Source organism: Physella acuta, unplaced genomic scaffold, assembly GCF_028476545.2.
Source record: "Physella acuta isolate Inbredline_101_S28 unplaced genomic scaffold, ASM2847654v3 ptg000958l, whole genome shotgun sequence".
Classification (NCBI taxonomy): domain Eukaryota; kingdom Metazoa; phylum Mollusca; class Gastropoda; family Physidae; genus Physella; species Physella acuta.
Window position 1 is genome coordinate 560,665 of NW_026732475.1, and position 19,058 is coordinate 579,722.

General features: G+C 38.9%; 1 protein-coding gene across 6 annotated transcripts in view; it reads left to right on the top strand.

Moving 5' to 3' along the window:
• LOC131953835 (high affinity cGMP-specific 3',5'-cyclic phosphodiesterase 9A-like) overlaps positions 1-19,058 on the top strand; it is a 99,664-nt gene that overhangs the window by 75,206 nt on the left and 5,400 nt on the right. For 4 of the 6 annotated variants that reach the window (XM_059317210.1, XM_059317211.1, XM_059317214.1 and 1 more), the window contains 6 exons: positions 4,252-4,326; positions 5,130-5,216; positions 13,081-13,268; positions 15,232-15,388; positions 15,950-16,066; positions 17,905-18,009. In XM_059317210.1, coding sequence (XP_059173193.1) covers positions 4,252-4,326; positions 5,130-5,216; positions 13,081-13,268; positions 15,232-15,388; positions 15,950-16,066; positions 17,905-18,009 — 729 coding nt within the window. Of the gene's footprint in view, positions 1-852; positions 914-4,251; positions 4,327-5,129; positions 5,217-13,080; positions 13,269-15,231; positions 15,389-15,949; positions 16,067-17,904; positions 18,010-19,058 lie in introns of all 6 variants that reach the window. The other 2 variants (XM_059317213.1, XM_059317215.1) reach the window with 1 other exon arrangement.

Sequence of the window (19,058 nt, forward strand, 5' to 3'; positions counted from 1 at the left end):
AGAAAGTCTTGTTTTAAATAGTTGCATTAATTACCATGTTCTATCAACAACGTCGCACAATTTAGCCGATAGTTTTTCTCATACGGATTATCACCACGACTTGTCACAAAACACCACACCCCCATGCCCCCCCCCTATTAAAATGTTATAGTTACACTTTTTCAACCCAAACAAAAAAATACTTACAGAAAAAATTAACACACTTTCAGTCTTTGATGTCCATAAATTATACACAGTGTGTTGAGCAATGTCTATTCGTATACTCTAAAAACTTTTCTATTGTGTGGGTTCTTATTTATTGCCGTCATAGATTTAGCTGGTATGTCAGCTGTCAGGCTTTTGGTCAGGGTTTCGGTAGCAGCAGATCCTAACTTCCACACTAATTAATTACACCCAATCAAGGCCATGGCTTTAGATCAATCGCTGACTAACCCACATCCCCATTCCAGTTTAATAATAATTTTCTAACCACGTGTCAACTATCAAAGTTGGGGTTTTTTTTCAAGGAGATCCCTAACAATTAGCGTTGGTTTTGGTTAAAGAATGGCTTAGCTTTTGCTTTAAAATATTTGTTTTGATTTTATTTATTTATTTATTTTTTCAATGCTAACATCTCAGTGGTACTGCATATTTAGTATTAAAGCCCCATAACAAATACATATTTACTCTCAAAAACACGATTAGCATTTTGTTGAATTAATTGTAATTAATTGTAATAAAATTTTGACCTTAATCCTGAGGTTACCCTCATTAACCCCCGACCATTAAAACTTGAATGTTATAAACTCCGGTAATTAGCGAAGATACGCATTGACCTTTGACCTCAATTACCACCAACCAATCGTTTTGTAGCACGCCCATTTCCGACGAGACGAAAATCAGCCTCAAAAGAGACGTCCCAAATTACCCAAAGGTACGTGTCTGATGACGTCATCGGTATCTGTGCACATCGCACTGTGTTTTAGTTTTGTTTTTCTTTGCTTATTCACGCCACAGTAGAATAGATCTAGGTATGGATTTTTTTTGGCAGCTTTCTTAAGAATAATTCAGGAATAAATTCCTTAATTCTTCAGAAACTTTAATTTCATAACATACCGTTCAGCAACGGTTCTAAACAATAACCCTCCCCACGAACCTAACCTTAACAAAAACATCGACGAATCACAGTTTTCAACTTAAATAATAGCAAACCAAAGCTAAACTACTCTTGTTGTATTTTTACTGATTTGTTACCTAATCTCCAACGAACCTATATATATATATATATATATATATATATATATATATATATATATATATATATATATATATATATATATATATGTTTGTGTGTGTGTGTGTGTATTTTTTCAATTATTTTATTGCTCGTATCCAAGTTTTCAGTTTCCATGCATGATTTAGTATTGTATGAGCTCTTCGTGTGTCTAACAAATTAATTAGCTAATTAGACACTAGCCCCCGTGCCGCTAATTAAATGACTCCCAAGTTTTAAAGTGTTTATCCTCTGTCTTAAAGTACAAGGTTCTTGGGTCAACACTAGATATTGATTGGGGTGGGGGTGGGGGGTTGCTAGCTAAAAATAGATATCTCCTCTCTGTGGTACTTGGGTGGGAAACCTGGCAATTCTAGCGTGAAGGGTTGCCAATTAGGACGCTCCTGGCCAACCCTTGCCAACCCTTCCTGGTCTCGCTGTCTCGTTATCCCTGGTGGAGGGGCGATAATTATCATTTTATTTTAAGGGTGGGTTGAGTGTTTGGGGGGGGGGGGGGGGCGTGTGGTGATTAGCTTGCAGATGTGTGAGGATTAATGTTTATCGGAGCGTATAGTTGTGTGGTAAATGTGAGGATGTGTGGGGGTAGTTGTGTGGGGGATTGTGGTCAAATCGCCATGGTTTGGAATATCTAGGGTTGATGTGTGGTTGGTACATTGTTGTTGTGTGGCTGGTTCAGGGTTGTTGTGTGGTTGGTACAGGGTTTGTTAAGTGGTTGGTACAGGGTTGTTGTGTGGTTGGTTCAGGGTTGTTGTGTGGTTGGTACAGGGTTGTTGTGTGGTTGGTACAGGGTTGTTGTGTGGTTGGTACAGGGTTGTTGTGTGGTTGGTACAGGGTTGTTGTGTGGTTGGTACATGGTTGTTGTGTGGTTGGTTCAGGGTTGTTGTGTGGTTGGTACAGGGTTGTTGTGTGGTTGGTAGAGGGTTGTTGTGTGGTTGGTACAGGGTTGTTGTGTGGTTGGTACAGGGTTGTTGTGTGGTTGGTACAGGGTTGTTGTGTGGTTGGTTCAGAGTTGTGTGGTTGATATAGGGTTGTTGTGTTTTGTACACGAATATTGTAGCCCACCTTACCCTCACCCCCACCAATAACCCTAGATACGCCACTACCTTGTAACCTTTAACGGCATTACATAACAGCACATACAATGTAATTAAAATTAACTCGCGATGTTGTACCTAACAATTAACTAAGACGCGAATTTTAATTAATTAATTAATTACTAATATCTCTCAACGATGGCATACGTATAAATAGATCCTCCACGCATTACCTGAACATTCGCCTAATCAAATTACCTGATTTGCATTAGCGTTGCCATTAGCGGATTATTAATTAATTAAAACTTGACGTCACCTAATATGTTGTTGCTACGTTGCCTGTGTCGCTTTCAGTATTGTGTTTGGTGTTTTGATTAAAGTCTTGTCGGCCTAATGACGATTGAAGAATGTATGCTGTTGTTGTGATAGATGTGTTTACGTATACACATATTTATTGCATGAGATCCTAAGAGTCGTGTAAATTAGATTATCCTATTAGCTTTTCTAGTGTCCTGATCTTAATTAGCATGGCTTTACTTTACGTAACTTTTTTAACATTAATTGATTTTCTTGCATTTTTTTCTTTCCATTCATTGCCTACAGTCCATCTCTACATCCATCACCATCTATTGCCTATATTCTATTTTTTCCCAATGGCTTGCCTACCATCCACTCGTCCAGCATTCCCCCATCTCTCTCTACTTCCATCCGCCTATTTCTCAACGCCCTCTTGCCTACCATCCGTCCATCACCCAACCCCCCATTGCCTATCCCCCACCCAGCCCCTCACACATCAAGCTACCCCCCTCCCCCACCGCTTGAATCCAAACGATCTCAATCTTTGTGCTCTATCTCTCTAATCAAATTTATCTTTCAATTTTTTCCACCCCCTTCCCCGCCCCACCCTTCTAAAACATTACATCTTTATTCTATCTCGCTTATTGCCTTTCTCTTTTAACTGTCGTACATTTATTTTTATTTGTATCGATTTCACATATAGTTCATCCATTCAATCATTTGATCAGCTTGAATGGTTGTAGAATCTTATATCAAATTTGATGTTACATGTAACTGTATATAGCCCATGTAAATTAATTCTCTCATCCACTCCTTATATCTCCTTTAATCAATATGTACTAATTTATGAAATTTGTTGTGTTGTTACATGTTCTATAAACTTTGATTTTTTTTTTATTTCATAGTAAAATTAATATTTTAAGTATCGTCCCTTACAAGATAGATCTATAACTTTTGATGTTAATATTAATTAATTATCGTAATGATTAACGCTATCGAACTTCAAAATGAACATACTTGCTCCATTCACAACCAGGCTTTTCAAAAATGAAGTTAAAAAACTTAAAGAGGGTGACTTTCTATATTTTTTGTTCTCTCTATCTCTCTCTCTCTCTCTCTCTCTCTCTCTCTCTCTCTCTCTCTCTCTCTCTCTCTCTCGCTTTCAATCAGAGTTTCTTTCAGGCATCTCTTCTACCTCCCCCTTGAACGAAATGGAATTGATATAGAAAACATATACTTTTACCAGTGTCCGCCCCTCCCCCCGGAAATGGTTGTCCGCCCCCCCCCCCCCCCCCGAAAATATCAAGTGCCCCCCTCCCCCCCCCCCCCCCCCCCCGGAGAGAAAAGTCTGGAAGAGACACTGCTTTCAATACCTCTTTGTCTCCCAATCTTTCCCTCTCCCCTCCCTCTCCCCGCCCTCCCATTGATATTTTCAGTCCCCACAACCTCAGGGGTGATGTTTTCTAGAACGAACTCATTTATCTGAAGGTTTGGGTTGCGAGGCTATCCCCTTAAAACCTCGAGACAACCCACCCTTAAGAGTAATCCCCCAACCGAACTAAGTGATGTCCCTTTACCTGCTAGGCCGTTGATCTCCCTTGAGCTGGTTTAATTGACGGATTTTGTTTTTTTTTTGTTGGTGTTTAGTACACATTATCACAAGAGACGGTCGACTATCTTAAACAGCCGACCTTTGATATCTGGCATTGGGAGCCTAATGAGGTAGGTAGTTACACACTAGCTACACACGTTACACACTAGCAACACGGTACACAATTCGGCTCAGTGACCGGATGAGTGGCGTCTTTTGGTTCAATTTGGTCTGAGGGTTTTTTAGGTCTTGGTGGATTTGGGGCATCTTGATATCTTGGTGAATTCGGAACGTCTTAAGGTCTTTAAATGGACTCTATATAGACTCGATATTTGCTACTTGATCTAGCTTACTTTATTATATAGACTATATTGGCTACTTTATCTAGACTACTGTATATAGACTCTACTTTCTATGGACCATCAGTAGATCACTGTCGTAGAACCAGTGACGTAGCGAGGTCGGGTGTCACCCGGTGCGGCACTTAATGGTGTCACCCCCCAGAGGCGTAGCGACCCTTCCCTGGGATAAACTTTCAAATTTAATTTTCGATTTGCACCCCCCCCCTCAAACTTTCGATTTGCAGCCCCCCCCCCCCCCTCAAGTTTTCGATTTGCACCCCCCCCTCAAACTTTCGATTTGCACCCCCACCTCAAGTTTTTCTCTATATACTTTGCTATTTTTGCCTTGGTGTCACCCCCCTAAATGGTGTCACCCGGTGCGTTCCGCACCCCCCGCCCCCCCCCCCCCTCGCTACGCCTCTGCGTGGCACCATGGTAAATCTCTAAAGATCAGACAACATGATATCAGAGCTTTACTCCACACCTTTCACCCCACAATATTAGTTGAAGACGCAAATCACCAACACATTTAACACATACCCTACAATACAACATCTCCCAACTGACGCGAGATTTTGTTTCTCTATGAGCAGATGCTGAGTCTCCTAGAACACATGTACCACGAACTGGGGCTAGTCGAGGAGTTCAACATTAACCCTATAGTGCTCAAACGTTGGTTGGTAAGTAACCCTTTGGTACCCAAACCTAATTATTTTTATCAGGAGTTCAACATTGACTCTATAGTATTTAAACGTTGATTGGTTAGTAACTCTATAGTATTTAAACGTTGATTGGTTAGTAACTCTATAGTAATCAAACGTTGATTGGTTAGTAACTCTATAGTAATCAAACGTTGATTGGTTAGTAACTCTATAGTTATCAAACGTTGATTGGTTAGTAACCCTATAGTACTCAAACGTTGGTTGGTAAGTAACCCTTTGGTACCCAAACCAAACTATTTCCATCAGGAGTTCAGTATTAACCCTATAGCACTCAAACGTTGGTTGGCAAGTAACCCTTTGGTACCCAAACCTAATTATTTTTTATCAGGAGTTCAACATTGACTCCATAGTATTCAAACGTTGATTGTTTAGTAACCCTTTGGGTACCCACATTGAATTGTCTTGTTACAATCAGTTCAACATTAACCCTTTAGTACTCAAACGTTGGTTGGTTAGTAACCCTTTGGGTACCCACATTGAATTGTCTTGTTACAAACAGTTCAACATTAACCCTATAGTGCTCAAACGTTGGTTGGTTAGTAACCCTTTGGTACCCACATTGAATTGTCTTGTTACAATCAGTTCAACATTAACCCTTTAGTACTCAAACGTTGGTTGGTTAGTAACCCTTTGGGTACCCACATTGAATTGTCTTGTTACAATCAGTTCAACATTAACCCTATAGTGCTCAAACGTTGGTTGGTTAGTAACCCTTTGGGTACCCACATTGAATTGTCTTGTTACAATCAGTTCAACATTAACCCTATAGTGCTCAAACGTTGGTTGGTTAGTAACCCTTTGGGTACCCACATTGAATTGTCTTGTTACAATCAGTTCAACATTAACCCTATAGTGCTCAAACGTTGGTTGATAAGTAACCCTTTGGTACCCAAACCTCAATACGAGGTTACTATCAGAAGTTGAACTTTAACCCTATCGCACCCAACCATTGGTTGAACTTTAACCCTATCTCACCCAACCATTGGTTGAACTTTAACCCTATCTCACCCAACCATTGGTTGAACTTTGACTCTATCGCACCCAACCATTGGTTTAACTTTAACCCTATCGCACCCAACCATTGGTTGAACTTTAACCCTATCTCACCCAACCATTGGTTAACTTTGAACTTTGACCCTATCGCACCCAACCATTGGTTGAACATTAACCCTATCTCACCCAACCATTGGTTGAACTTTAACCCTATCGCACCCAACCATTGGTGCCAATTCTTCCTTGAGCTAGTCTCTGATTCCTTCTTAAAGAGTCGTAACAGGTTGTGGGTCATGTCCTTTACCTCACAGTACAGCACAGATGGTTGTTAATAATTGGAGGGGAGGGGTGGGTGAAAGAGAGGGGTGGGTGAAAGAGAGGGGGTGGTGAATGTGAAAAGAGGGAAGGTATTTTCCTGGAGTTTTATAAAAAATTTTTAGATCGTTAAGAATTGTTATTTCTTTATTTGCCCATCCCCTTTTTAGTTGGTTGGTCTATAAATATACCCGAACACAGCAACAAGCAAGCCGTGGGTTGACGTCTAGGATTTCGTTAAATTAAGTCATTAGATTATGGAGAAGGTTGGGTTAGTGGTCTGAGTGGTTAGGTTCGGATGTCGAGGTAGTGTTGTTGTTAATGTTGTTATGTTCGGATTTCGAGGTAGTAGTGTTGTCAGGGTGGTTATGTTCGAATGTCGAGGTAGTGTTGTAGTTATGTTGTTATGTTCGTTTTCGAGGTAGTGGTGTTGTCAGAGTGGTTATGTTCGGATGTCGAGGTAGTGCTGTTGTTCATGTAGTTATGTTCGGATTTCGAGGTAGTTGTGTTGTCAGAGTGGTTATGTTCGGATGTCGAGGTAGTGCTGTTGTTCATGTAGTTATGTTCGGATTTCGAGGTAGTTGTGTTGTCAGAGTGGTTATGTTCGGATGTCGAGGTAGTGCTGTTGTTCATGTAGTTATGTTCGGATTTCGAGGTAGTTGTGTTGTCAGAGTGGTTATGTTCGGATGTCAAGGTAGTTTTCGAAAGTTGAGGAAGTGGATTCGACCGCGTGTTTTGAGTTCTGGACACTGAGGTTTTGTTGTTGTTGATTTTTTGTTTTGTTGTGTTTTTTTTTTTTTTTTTTTACACATAAGAGGGTAACAACTATTTTATTTGTACTAGACCTTGTTGGGTTGGTGATGGTATGAATGTAGACACTAGTTAGGGTTCATATTAATATCTTAGTTGCTGTTTTCTTACCCCCCCCCCCCCCAGTATCACTGCTGAGCGTTCCTGTTACACATGTGTGTAAGTTGGTGGTTTCGATCCTATGAAGATAACTGTATGTAGTGAGGTCTAAGACAAGGACCACACTGAGATAATGTCTCATTAAACAGATCGAGATTAGCCGTCCATAGTGGTGAAACGGAAGTACTGAAATTTGCTGAAATTTTAGTTTGTCCGTTCTAAATTCTTCTTGAGTAGAGGAGGGTTGGGTTATGTTCTGATTTTTTTAAACACACAAAAAAATTCAACAGTACAGACACTACTAAATATTCATGTATATCTACTTTCGTTTTGACACTACTGGCTAGACCCCAAAGAAAATATCATTATTGGTGTAAGATCCCCTAGTTCTTGTGTAGCCTCCTTCTCGTTTTACAAAGCCTCGTTATCATTTTACATGGGAAAAAAAATCTCATTTTGGTTTGGCCTCGTTCTGAATTACCATAGCCTCGTTTTTGTTGTACGCAGCCTATTTTTCACCGCCTCTATCTTTTTGATTTCTTGTTGTTGTTTTTTTATTACTTGTCTAACCCCGTCACCCTCCTCACCATCTTTTCCTTGTTAGCCTAGTTTTTCAATTTAATTCTCGATCTCTAGTCTCGATTTCTTGTGACCTCTTTCAATTTGTTTTCATACCCTAGGTATCGTTTTACCCAGCCTTGCCCTCCCCTACCCTCAACCTGCTTCACAGCAGCCTCGTTCTCGTTAACCAGTCTCATCTGGCACTATTTTCACGATTTCTGTTGTGTTTTTTTTAAAGTTACTTTTATACTCACTTTAGTAATCGATACTAGCATAACCTTGAAATAAGTTATCCTTTCGATATCTACAAACACTTTGTGGGAATATTTTATTGCTGCGATGTAAAATGTTGATGTCACAAAAGTGTATATTTCAGATCGATTTTTTCCCCCTGAGTGTAAGACAGCTATGGCGGCATTAATTCGTTGTGTCATTTTATCTCCCTTTATTTCCCTGTCCTGGATTAGGATCAAGGTCGATGGCAATTTTTTTTTTCTTTTCTGGCCAAAAATAAAATAACATCTACATGGATATAATTATGAATGCATAGTGCTAAAACGTGTTATGTTGAAAAATATGGCGAAATGCAGTCTGCTTTTTTTAAAAATCTGTTTTAGTAGGCTATATGAAAAGAAGAAATAGATACATACATCAGTGACTATGTGTGACGAGGGGGTGACAGTGTGACAAGGATCGACTATATGTGACGTGGGTGTGTCGAGGGTTTGACTATTTGTGACGAGGTGTGACTATTTGTGACGAGAGTGTGACTATTTGTGACGAGGGTGTGACTATTTGTGACGAGAGTGTGACTATTTGTGACGAGGGTGTGACTATTTGTGACCAGGGTGTGACTATTTGTGACGAGAGTGTGACTATTTGTGACGAGGGTGTGACTATTTCTGACGAGAGTGTGACTATTTGTGACGAGAGTGTGACTATTTGTGACCAGGGTGTGGCTATTTGTGACGAGGGTGTGGCTATTTGTGACGAGAGTGTGACTATTTGTGACGAGAGTGTGACTATTTGTGACGAGGGTGTGGCTATTTGTGACGAGAGTGTGACTATTTGTGACGAGGGTGTGGCTATTTGTGACGAGAGTGTGACTATTTGTGACGAGGGTTTGACTATTTGTGACGAGAGTGTGACTATTTGTGACGAGAGTGTGACTATTTGTTACCAGGGTGTGGCTATTTGTGACGAGGTGTGGCTATTTGTGACGAGAGTGTGACTATTTGTGACGAGAGTGTGACTATTTGTGACGAGGGTGTGACTATGTGTGACGAGGGTGCAGCATTTTTTAAAGAAGAAAAATATGGAAGTAAAAACCAGTAAGGATTACGTTTATTTTAGCGTGGCGAACGGAATTTTGTGATTTCCAATTAGGGCAAGCTGGGCATCCGTTTTTTGTGTGACGAAGTTTTGGTTATAAGTGGGTGGGGGGGGGTATAACTTGGCTTAAACATCATTACGTTTTTACTAGACGCCCCCTAGTGTTGTTTCGTTTCTAGCCATTTCGTGTGTTTTTATTTCGTCTTCTGAAGTTTATCTTTCACAAACTGTCATGAAATATCTATAGAATAAAGAGGATGGAAATGTATCTAAGTGCGTCTTTGTTTGAAAGGCAATTTCTCTCTTTCGTTTGTTTACCGGTTGCACTTTTAAATCCTAAGTTCTTCTGCGATGGAAATCTTAGTTTGAAAACAAACACCTGCCTCTTTTGGCTTGTCTTGCCGGATAAACCTGGCCACCTTTTCTAGCGTCAATTAACAAATTGTTGCCTTTGGCCTTTAGCTTATCCTTTCATCCTGGATATTTAATTAACACAATAAGATTTGCTATTAGAGGGATAATTGGCAATTAATAGTTCCTTAATTACATTCTTAAAGCGATTTTTTCCCCCGTTAAAATATATTAAGTCTGGAAGCCGGGGGAAAATGCTGACAGGCCACTTGAAGTTATCGATGGGGCTCTGGTGGGGAAAAAACAGTTTGACAGTCTGAGCAGTCAGCTGACGAGGGTACTTCAGAAAACTCCGTGCGTGTTTATTTTTGTTAGCCTTGAGATAGTCTACATATCTTGCCTAGGTGCCCTGTCAAAACGGCCCGGGACAAAACGGCCCCGTCAAAACGGCCCCGTTAATACGACCCCGTAAAATCGACTCCCGACAAACCGACCCCGTCAAAATAGCCCCGTCAAAAGGGCCCCGACTTATTGGCTCCCGTCAAATGGGCTCCCGTCATATTGACTTGCGACATATAGGCTCCCGACAAATGGGCTCCCGATATTTAGGCTCCCGACAAATGGACTCCCGACATATTAACCCCTGACAAATAGGCTCAGGACATATTGGCTCCCGACAAAGCGGCTCCCGACATATTGGCTCCCGACATAAGGGCTAAAGACAAATGGGCTCCCGGCAAATGGGCTCACGACATTTTGGCTCCCGGCAATTGGGCTCCCGACATATAGGCTTTTGACAAAATGACTCTCGACATATTGGCTCCAGAAAAATGAATGATATGACCACTATTGGCATAAAAGTAACCATTGTGTCCTACCTCCAATACCACCATAACCTCTTTTTAATGCCCGAATGAAATTATTTTTTCATGAACCAACATTAATTCACAAACAAATCGAGCCCTTAACAGCTAAATTCTACCAATTCTAAAGTTTTGATAATGTTTAATTTACAACAGAAAAGATCTGTTGCTTAAAAGCGAGCACAGAAGTGTAAATGTATGATATACATGATGTTAACATGATAAGAGCATTTTGTTTTGATAACCTACAAGCACAGTGGCGTAGCGAGGTCGGGTGTCACCCGGTGCGGCACTTAATGGTGTCACCCCCCTCCCCCAGAGGCGTTGCGACCCTTCCCGGGGACAAACTTTCAAGTTTTCGATTTGCACCCCCCCCCCCCCCAAACTTTCGATTTGCACCCCCACCCCCTCAACTTTTTCTCTATATATTTTGCTATTTTTTGCCTTTGTGTCACCCCCCTATATGGTCTCACCCGGTGCGGCACTTCGTATTGTCACCCCCTCCCAGGAAACAATGCACATATATATATATATATATATATATATATATATATATATATATATATATATATATATATATATATATATATATGTGCGTGTGTGTCGGCCTACATAGGCCTAAAATTTATATATATGCCACATACTGGTACACGTACGTGTTTAAGCTTTAATCACTGCTGACTTAATAGTAACGATGTTTATCTACAGTCTGTTTATAATACAGTTGGATGTAGCATTGTTTTCTTTATAGTTTACGTTTACGTCGTGGTGTCACATCCCCCCCCCCCCTCTTGATATAATTTTCGATTTGTACTTAGAAGACTATTTAACTTTAACTAATGGATCTGGAAAATGGCATTTCATTCTATAAATTTTACAATTTTTTGCCTTTGGTGTCACCCCCCCCCCCTAAATGGTGTCACCCGTTGCGGTCCGCACCCCCCGCCTCGCCTTCGCTACGCCTCTGCGTTAGGCTACAGAGGAGTTAAACGAAGAGATCAACTTCTACTTACGATGGATATTTTTTAATATATAAATATTCTGAAGGCAACATTTTATATTTTATATGTCCTGATTTTGTATTTATACTATATTATTATGCTTGCCTACTACTGCTAAAAAGTTTATTTATAGGCTGATTCTCTCAATGTCTTGCACGACAAAGTGATATAGCCTGTAGTGTTATGATAACGATTGGGCTCTGTTTGACCCACAAACACTGAATCCCACTGCCGAAACACCCCCCCCCCCCCCCCCTTTTAACCTTTTTCTTTTTTAAAATTATTTATATGTAACAAATATTAAAATTCCATTGTAAAAGTTTTAATTTTTTATGAGGGAAAAGGGCCCCTATGTGCCTTGGGCCCCCATGCCTTGCTTACGCTAGCTTTACGGTAGCTACGCCACTGTGTCAGTGGTCCTTTTGTCTGGAGCCAAATTGACAGGAGCCTTTTTGTCGGGAGCCAAAATGACGCTAGCCTATTTGTCGGGAGTCGTAATGACGGGGGCCGTTTTGTGGAGAAACTAAATGGCGGGAGCCTATTTGTCGGTAGTCGTAATGACGGGGGCCGTTTTGTGGAAAAAACTAAATGACGGGAGACTATATGTCGGGAGCCAAAATGACGGGAGCCTATTTGTCAGGAGCCTTATTGACAGGAGCCCTTTTGTCGGGAGCCTATATAACGGGAGCCTATTTGTCGGTAGCCTAAATGACGGGAGCCTATTTGTCGGGAGCCTATATGACGGGGTCCATATGTCGCTGGCCCTTTTGACGGGGCCGATTTGACGGGGTCGTTTTGTCGGGGTCGTTTTGACGGGGCCGTTTCGTCATTGGCCGAATTGACGCCGCACGCTTGCCTATGTTTCTTTTAGACATTTTTTTCTCCACGGGGGGGGGGGGGGGGGGGGGGGGGGTCACTTGAAACTTTCGTTGGAGGGGGGGGGGGGAAGGTCGAACATAAATTTCGAGGTGGCGGACTAGTTAAAGTATACATTTAAATTTCTATTTCGTTAGGTGGGGGGGGGGGGGGGTAGACGTGCTTCAGTGCGCCCCCCCCCCCCCCCCCCCCAAGAGATACCCAAAGTAAGCTTATCGTTGCTGCTTACAATCTTATAAAAAAAGTACCGTTTGGAAAAATATCTATTCGCTAGTTGTTACGATTTTTTGGGAGGGGGGGGGGGGGGGGTCATCCATAACTGACGTCACCTAGGAGCAAGGGGTGGGGGTAGACACGTGAGTTGATATGCTAATTAGGGGTAGTTAAGAAATATTATATTTAATGATTCATATTTTTTTTAAATTGTTACTTTTTATTTAGCATTTTGTTTTCAATTGGAGGTGTTGAATACATATTTGAAGTCAGATGTGGTCATGAATTGTGTGCCTTTGTTTTTTTGTATGAAATAATCACATTGTGCCAGACATCTTTAAGACATGTGACCATCGTGTATCGTCTTATCTAACAATGAAAAAACTTCACCCCCTCCCCCCCCCCCAGCTGTGTGTCCAGGAGAACTACCGCAACAACCCCTTCCACAACTTCCGCCACTGTTTCTGTGTCTCCCAAATGATGTACGGGATGATACACCTCTGTAAGCTGTGGGAGCAGATGAGCACTGAAGACCTGGGGATTCTGCTCACTGCTGCCGTCTGTCATGATCTAGACCATCCTGGGTATAACAATACGTAAGTCAGTTATAACAATATGTAAGTCATTTATAACAATACGTAAGTCAGTTATAACAATATGTTGGTCATTTATGACAAATATGTAACTCAGGTATAACAATACGTAAGTTATAAAAATATGTAGGTCAATTTTAACAATATGTAAGTCATATATAACAATATATAAGTCACTTATAACAATATGTAAGCCAGTTGTAACTATACGTAAGTCAGATATAACAATACGTAAAGCAATTATGACAATATGTAAGCCAGTTATAAAAATACGTAAGTCATTTATGACAAATATGTAAGTTAGATATAACAATACGTATTAAATCAGTTGTTACAATTTATATAAGTTAGGTATAACAATGTGTTTAAGTCAGGTATGACAAATATGTAAGTTAGGTATAACTCACCTGTATTTTACCTTACACAAAAACTCACCTGTATTTTACCTGACACATGAACTCACCTGTATTTACCTCACACATGAACTCACCTGTATTTTACCTGACACATGAACTCACCTGTATTTTACCTGACACATGAACTCACCTGTATTTTACCTGACACATGAACTCACCTGTATTTTACCTGACACATAAACTCACCTGTATTTCACCTCACACATGAACTCACCTGTAATATTACTTCACACATAAACTCACCTGTTATTTTACCTGACACATGAACTCACCTGTATTTTACCTGACACATAAACTCACCCGTATTTTACCTGACACATGAACTCACCTGTATTTTACCTGACACATGAACTCACCTGTATTTTACCTGACACATAAACTCACCTGTATTTCACCTCACACATGAACTCACCTGTAATATTACTTCACACATAAACTCACCTGTTATTTTACCTGACACATGAACTCACCTGTATTTTACCTGACACATAAACTCACCCGTATTTTACCTGACACATGAACTCACCTGTATTTTACCTGACACATGAACTCACCTGTATTTTACCTGACACATGAACTCACCTGTATTTTACCTCACACATAAACTCACCTGTATTTTACCTCACACATAAACTCACCTGTATTTTACCTCACACATGAACTCACCTGTATTTTACCTGACACATGAACTCACCTGTATTTTATCTCACACATGAACTCACCTGTATTTTACCTGACACATGAACTCACCTGTATTTTACCTCACACATGAACTCACCTGTATTTTACCTCACACATGAACTCACCTGTATTTTACCTCACACATAAACTCACCTGTATTTTACCTCACACATGAACTCACCTGTATTTTACCTCACACATGAACTCACCTGTATTTTATCTCACACATGAACTCACCTGTATTTTACCTGACACATGAACTCACCTGTATTTTACCTCACACATAAACTCACCTGTATTTTACCTCACACATAAACTCACCTGTATTTTACCTCACACATGAACTCACCTGTATTTTACCTGACACATGAACTCACCTGTATTTTATCTCACACATGAACTCACCTGTATTTTACCTGACACATGAACTCACCTGTATTTTACCTCACACATAAACTCACCTGTATTTTACCTCACACATAAACTCACCTGTATTTTACCTCACACATGAACTCACCTGTATTTTACCTCACACATGAACTCACCTGTATTTTACCTGACACATGAACTCACCTGTATTTTACCTGACACATGAAGTCACCTGTATTTTATCTCACACATGAACTCACCTGTATTTTACCTCACACACGAACTCACCTGTATTTTACCTGACACATGAACTCACCTGTATTTTACCTGACACATGAAGTCACCTGTATTTTACCTCACACATGAACTCACCTGTATTTTACCTGACACATGAACTCACCTGTATTTTACCTGACACACGAACTCACCTGTATTTTACCTCACACATGAACTCACCTGTGATATCCCCTGACTCACCTGTATCCCCCCCCCCCCCCCAGGTACCAGATCAACGCCCGGACAGAGCTAGCTATCCGCTACAATGACATCTCCCCACTAGAGAACCATCACTGTGCCGTGGCCTTCCAGATCCTCTCCAACCCTGACACCAACATCTTCGCCAACGTCGACAAGGACACGTTCAAAAGGGTCAGAGCAGTGAGTGGCCTTGACCTTTATTATTTTATTTTAAATTAAATCAACACAAGTATGTCTGTTAAAAATAGATTTTAATTATTTATTTTTTTATTTAAATTGACAAAAACTCAAGTAAATTTAGAATAATTGGTCCTATTAAATATGCAATATTTAGATATTACATTATTATAAGAACCAATTGAAAAATTAAAATGGGAAGTAATTTGAACTTGGATGAATAGTCTCCCCTCACTCCTACTGAGGCAAGGGCTACCACACACAGCTGTGGAGATTTATCTGTCCTTGGCCTTTATCTATTCTTAGTTCCTGCTTGACTTATCTTAGTAATGACTGCTGCAAACTTGCATTGCCAGGTGTTTTTGGATAACCCTTTTCTACTTCGTTTTTTTGTTTTGTTTTATTTTAGTGCCTGCCTAGCTAAAATGATTACAAACCATTGTTTTTTTCTGATTCCTGTAACGTTATTTGCATTATTCAAACTTTCCCTCATGTTATAGATTTCTAACTGTTTTACACTTCAGCCTGTATTTTTTTAAAGTGAACGTTTGAAATTTTCTTCAGGGCATAACCATGCTGATACTGGCCACAGACATGGCCAGGCACGCAGAAATAATGGAAAGTTTTAAAGACAAACTGGCAGCTGGTTTTGATAACAAGAACAAGGACCACCTAGATACGGTGAGGGTTGTTTCCCTTTTAGTGTCTGTTTAACTGCCCTTTAAGTTACAACCACTTTTCTTCAGAGTTATGTTTCGTGAAACTTATATTAATATATAGATCTATGTATATCAAATTTTTAACACGTTTTTCTTAACTCAGCTTCGCGTTTGTTTGTTTGGTTGTTTGGATGTTTGTTGTTAAAATTGACATCGAAAATTAGCCCACTTCTGATTGCTCTAGAGACCTGAAATTTGGCATGCATGCTACTTTCGCCTAACAATTTCAGATGCAATCATAAAAACTAGCAATTAGTGACCGTAATTAGCTTAATTTAATTACGCCCCAAGGACCATAAAATTGAGGACATGATTTCTAAAGATACCGACAAGACTTGAGGCCTATTGACACAGTTACTTCGGCCCCAATCGATGTGAGCGCGCTGGCCGTGATCGTATAGTGGTTAGTACTTCGCGTTGTGGCCGCGACAACCCAGGTTCGAATCCTGGTCGCTCAAGATTTTTAGTCCGTGTATTTATAAACACTTTTTTAAAAACCACGTTTTTCATGTGTAGCAACGGACTAAAAAGGAGAAAATAAAATACTTAAAAAAAACTTTTTAAAAAACCACGTTTTTTATGTGTAGCAACGGACTAAAAAGGAGAACGGACACGGTAACACATTGTTAACGGTGACACGGTTGGTACGCTGGGCATGCTAAAATACACATAAACACGTTTTTCCTTAACTCAGCTTCGCGTTTATTTGTTTGTTTATGGGAGATTTGATCACGTGATTCGTGAGTAGATCTCCACGCCAGCAACGTAAATTACACCCTTTCTCTGTTTAAAGCGTATCGGTCGCTCAAGATTTTTTTAGTCCGTGTATTTAAAAACACTTAGTCAAGTCATACTTAATCAAGTGATTAGATAAAGTAGAAAATAAACTATATAAAAAACTTTTTAAAAACCACGTTTTTCATGTGTAGCAACGGACTAAAAAGGAGAAAATAAAATACTTAAAAAAACTTTTTAAAAAACCACGTTTTTTATGTGTAGCAACGGACTAAAAAGGAGAATTGATGACAAAAAACGTGGGTCGGGCAGATGGGTCGGGAAATTTGATGGTGAACGTACCCACGTTTTTTGTCATCAATTCTCCTTTTTAGTCCGTTGCTACACATAAAAAACGTGGTTTTTTAAAAAGTTTTTTTAAGTATTTTATTAATAGCTATATGATAGAGGGAGGAAAAACATCAGAAAGTAAATTAAGTTTGGTTAAAAATTAGTTAATAAAATAAAAAATATTCTTTTAAAATTTTTAATTTTATTATCGGTAATCTATTCTAGTTCAATGTACTCCACTAATGGTTTTGTATACACAAGTTATATTATTTTTTTTGTGTGTGGTTTCTTAGTTTCTTTCAATTATTATTTGTACTGTAATGTAGGCCTACAGTAATGATTATTAATTATGTAGTCTAAAACTTCGAATATTTTTGTTTAAAATAGTATGGGTCCTACATATGTAATTATTTTATTTTTATGTTAAAAATAGTATCAACACTTTTTTCAATTTTCATGTTTTGGAATTTTTACCTATTTGGTATTTCAAAGAATATTTTAAAGAATAATATTATTTAACAAATTATAACCAAAGATGTTTTTATTTCCAGTTGAAAATGGTCTTAATTAAGTGCTGTGATATTTCTAATGATAATGTTATTAAAAAATAATAATCTTAAATCAAAGATGTTTTTATTTCCAGTTGAAAATGGTCCTAATTAAGTGCTGTGATATTTCTAAGGATAATGTTATTAAAAAATAATAATCTTAAATCAAAGATGTTTTTATTTCCAGTTGAAAATGGTCCTAATTAAGTGCTGTGATATTTCAAATGAAGTTCGCCCTATGGAAGTCTCAGAACCTTGGGTTGATTGCTTGTTGGAGGAGTACTTTAATCAGGTGGGTTTGTGGTGTTGTTGTTTTTTTTTTGTAGTTTTCTTGTGGTTTTTTTGCTTTTTTTAAATGATTTGTTTTGTTGGGTTGTGTGGTTAGCTTGTGTTTTTTGTGCGTTTTTTCATGGTATTTTACTGGTTGACTGTAAGGGGCACTTGTGCTGGTCATGTGATATTGTCAGCTGTCTTGTTGACTCTTAATGAATTATAAAACTTATAACAAAACACGCCGGATATTAATTTTTATTTGATAGTGTTGGTTGCGAGGAAAATAATACAAAATTGTTTCATTACTTATTAAATCTAGGTCCTTTACATGTGTAGTTAACTTTTTGACAAATCTAAAGGAAACTAATAATTGATTTTAGATAACTAGTGCACTCTGTAATAAATATAAACGTGGCTGATTAACATCATTCATAAACAGTGTTTCTTCCAGACTTTTTTCTCCTGGGGGGGGGGGGGGTCAACATTTTTCGGGGAGGCAGACACAAGTGAAAGTGTATTATGTTTATTATATAAAACAAGGAAATGTTCCTTTTCTTTAAATCAAAGGGCGAGCACTGCCGATTGCCAAAATATAGATAACTCATCTTGTAGGTTTTCCTATTAAAACTTTACACGTAAAATTTATTTTTCTAGAATAAATTTATGCTGTTGAAATGTCAATTAAAATTTAAAATAATTATTTGTAAAAGTTGTACACTGATAGTCAGATACAATTAGGCTAAAATTTATATCTAGTAGGGAAAATTAATTATTTCTAAACAGGAGAATGAGCACACAAACAGATTATCTATAAATAAAAATCCATTCCTTTAAGAATACTACTTTCGCTGCTTTGTAAATTTGAAATTAAAGTTAATTTCTGGCTTAAATTGATATATTTAGCTATTGATGTAGGTTTATAATTCATTTATCTATAATATCATCTCATCCCCCCCCCCCCCCCCCCCCCCCCCCCCCCGAAGAGATGCCTGGAAGAAACTCTGTTAATAAAGCAACAGAATTTTCCTACAAATCTCTACATAATTAATTTCTAATCTGATTTAAATT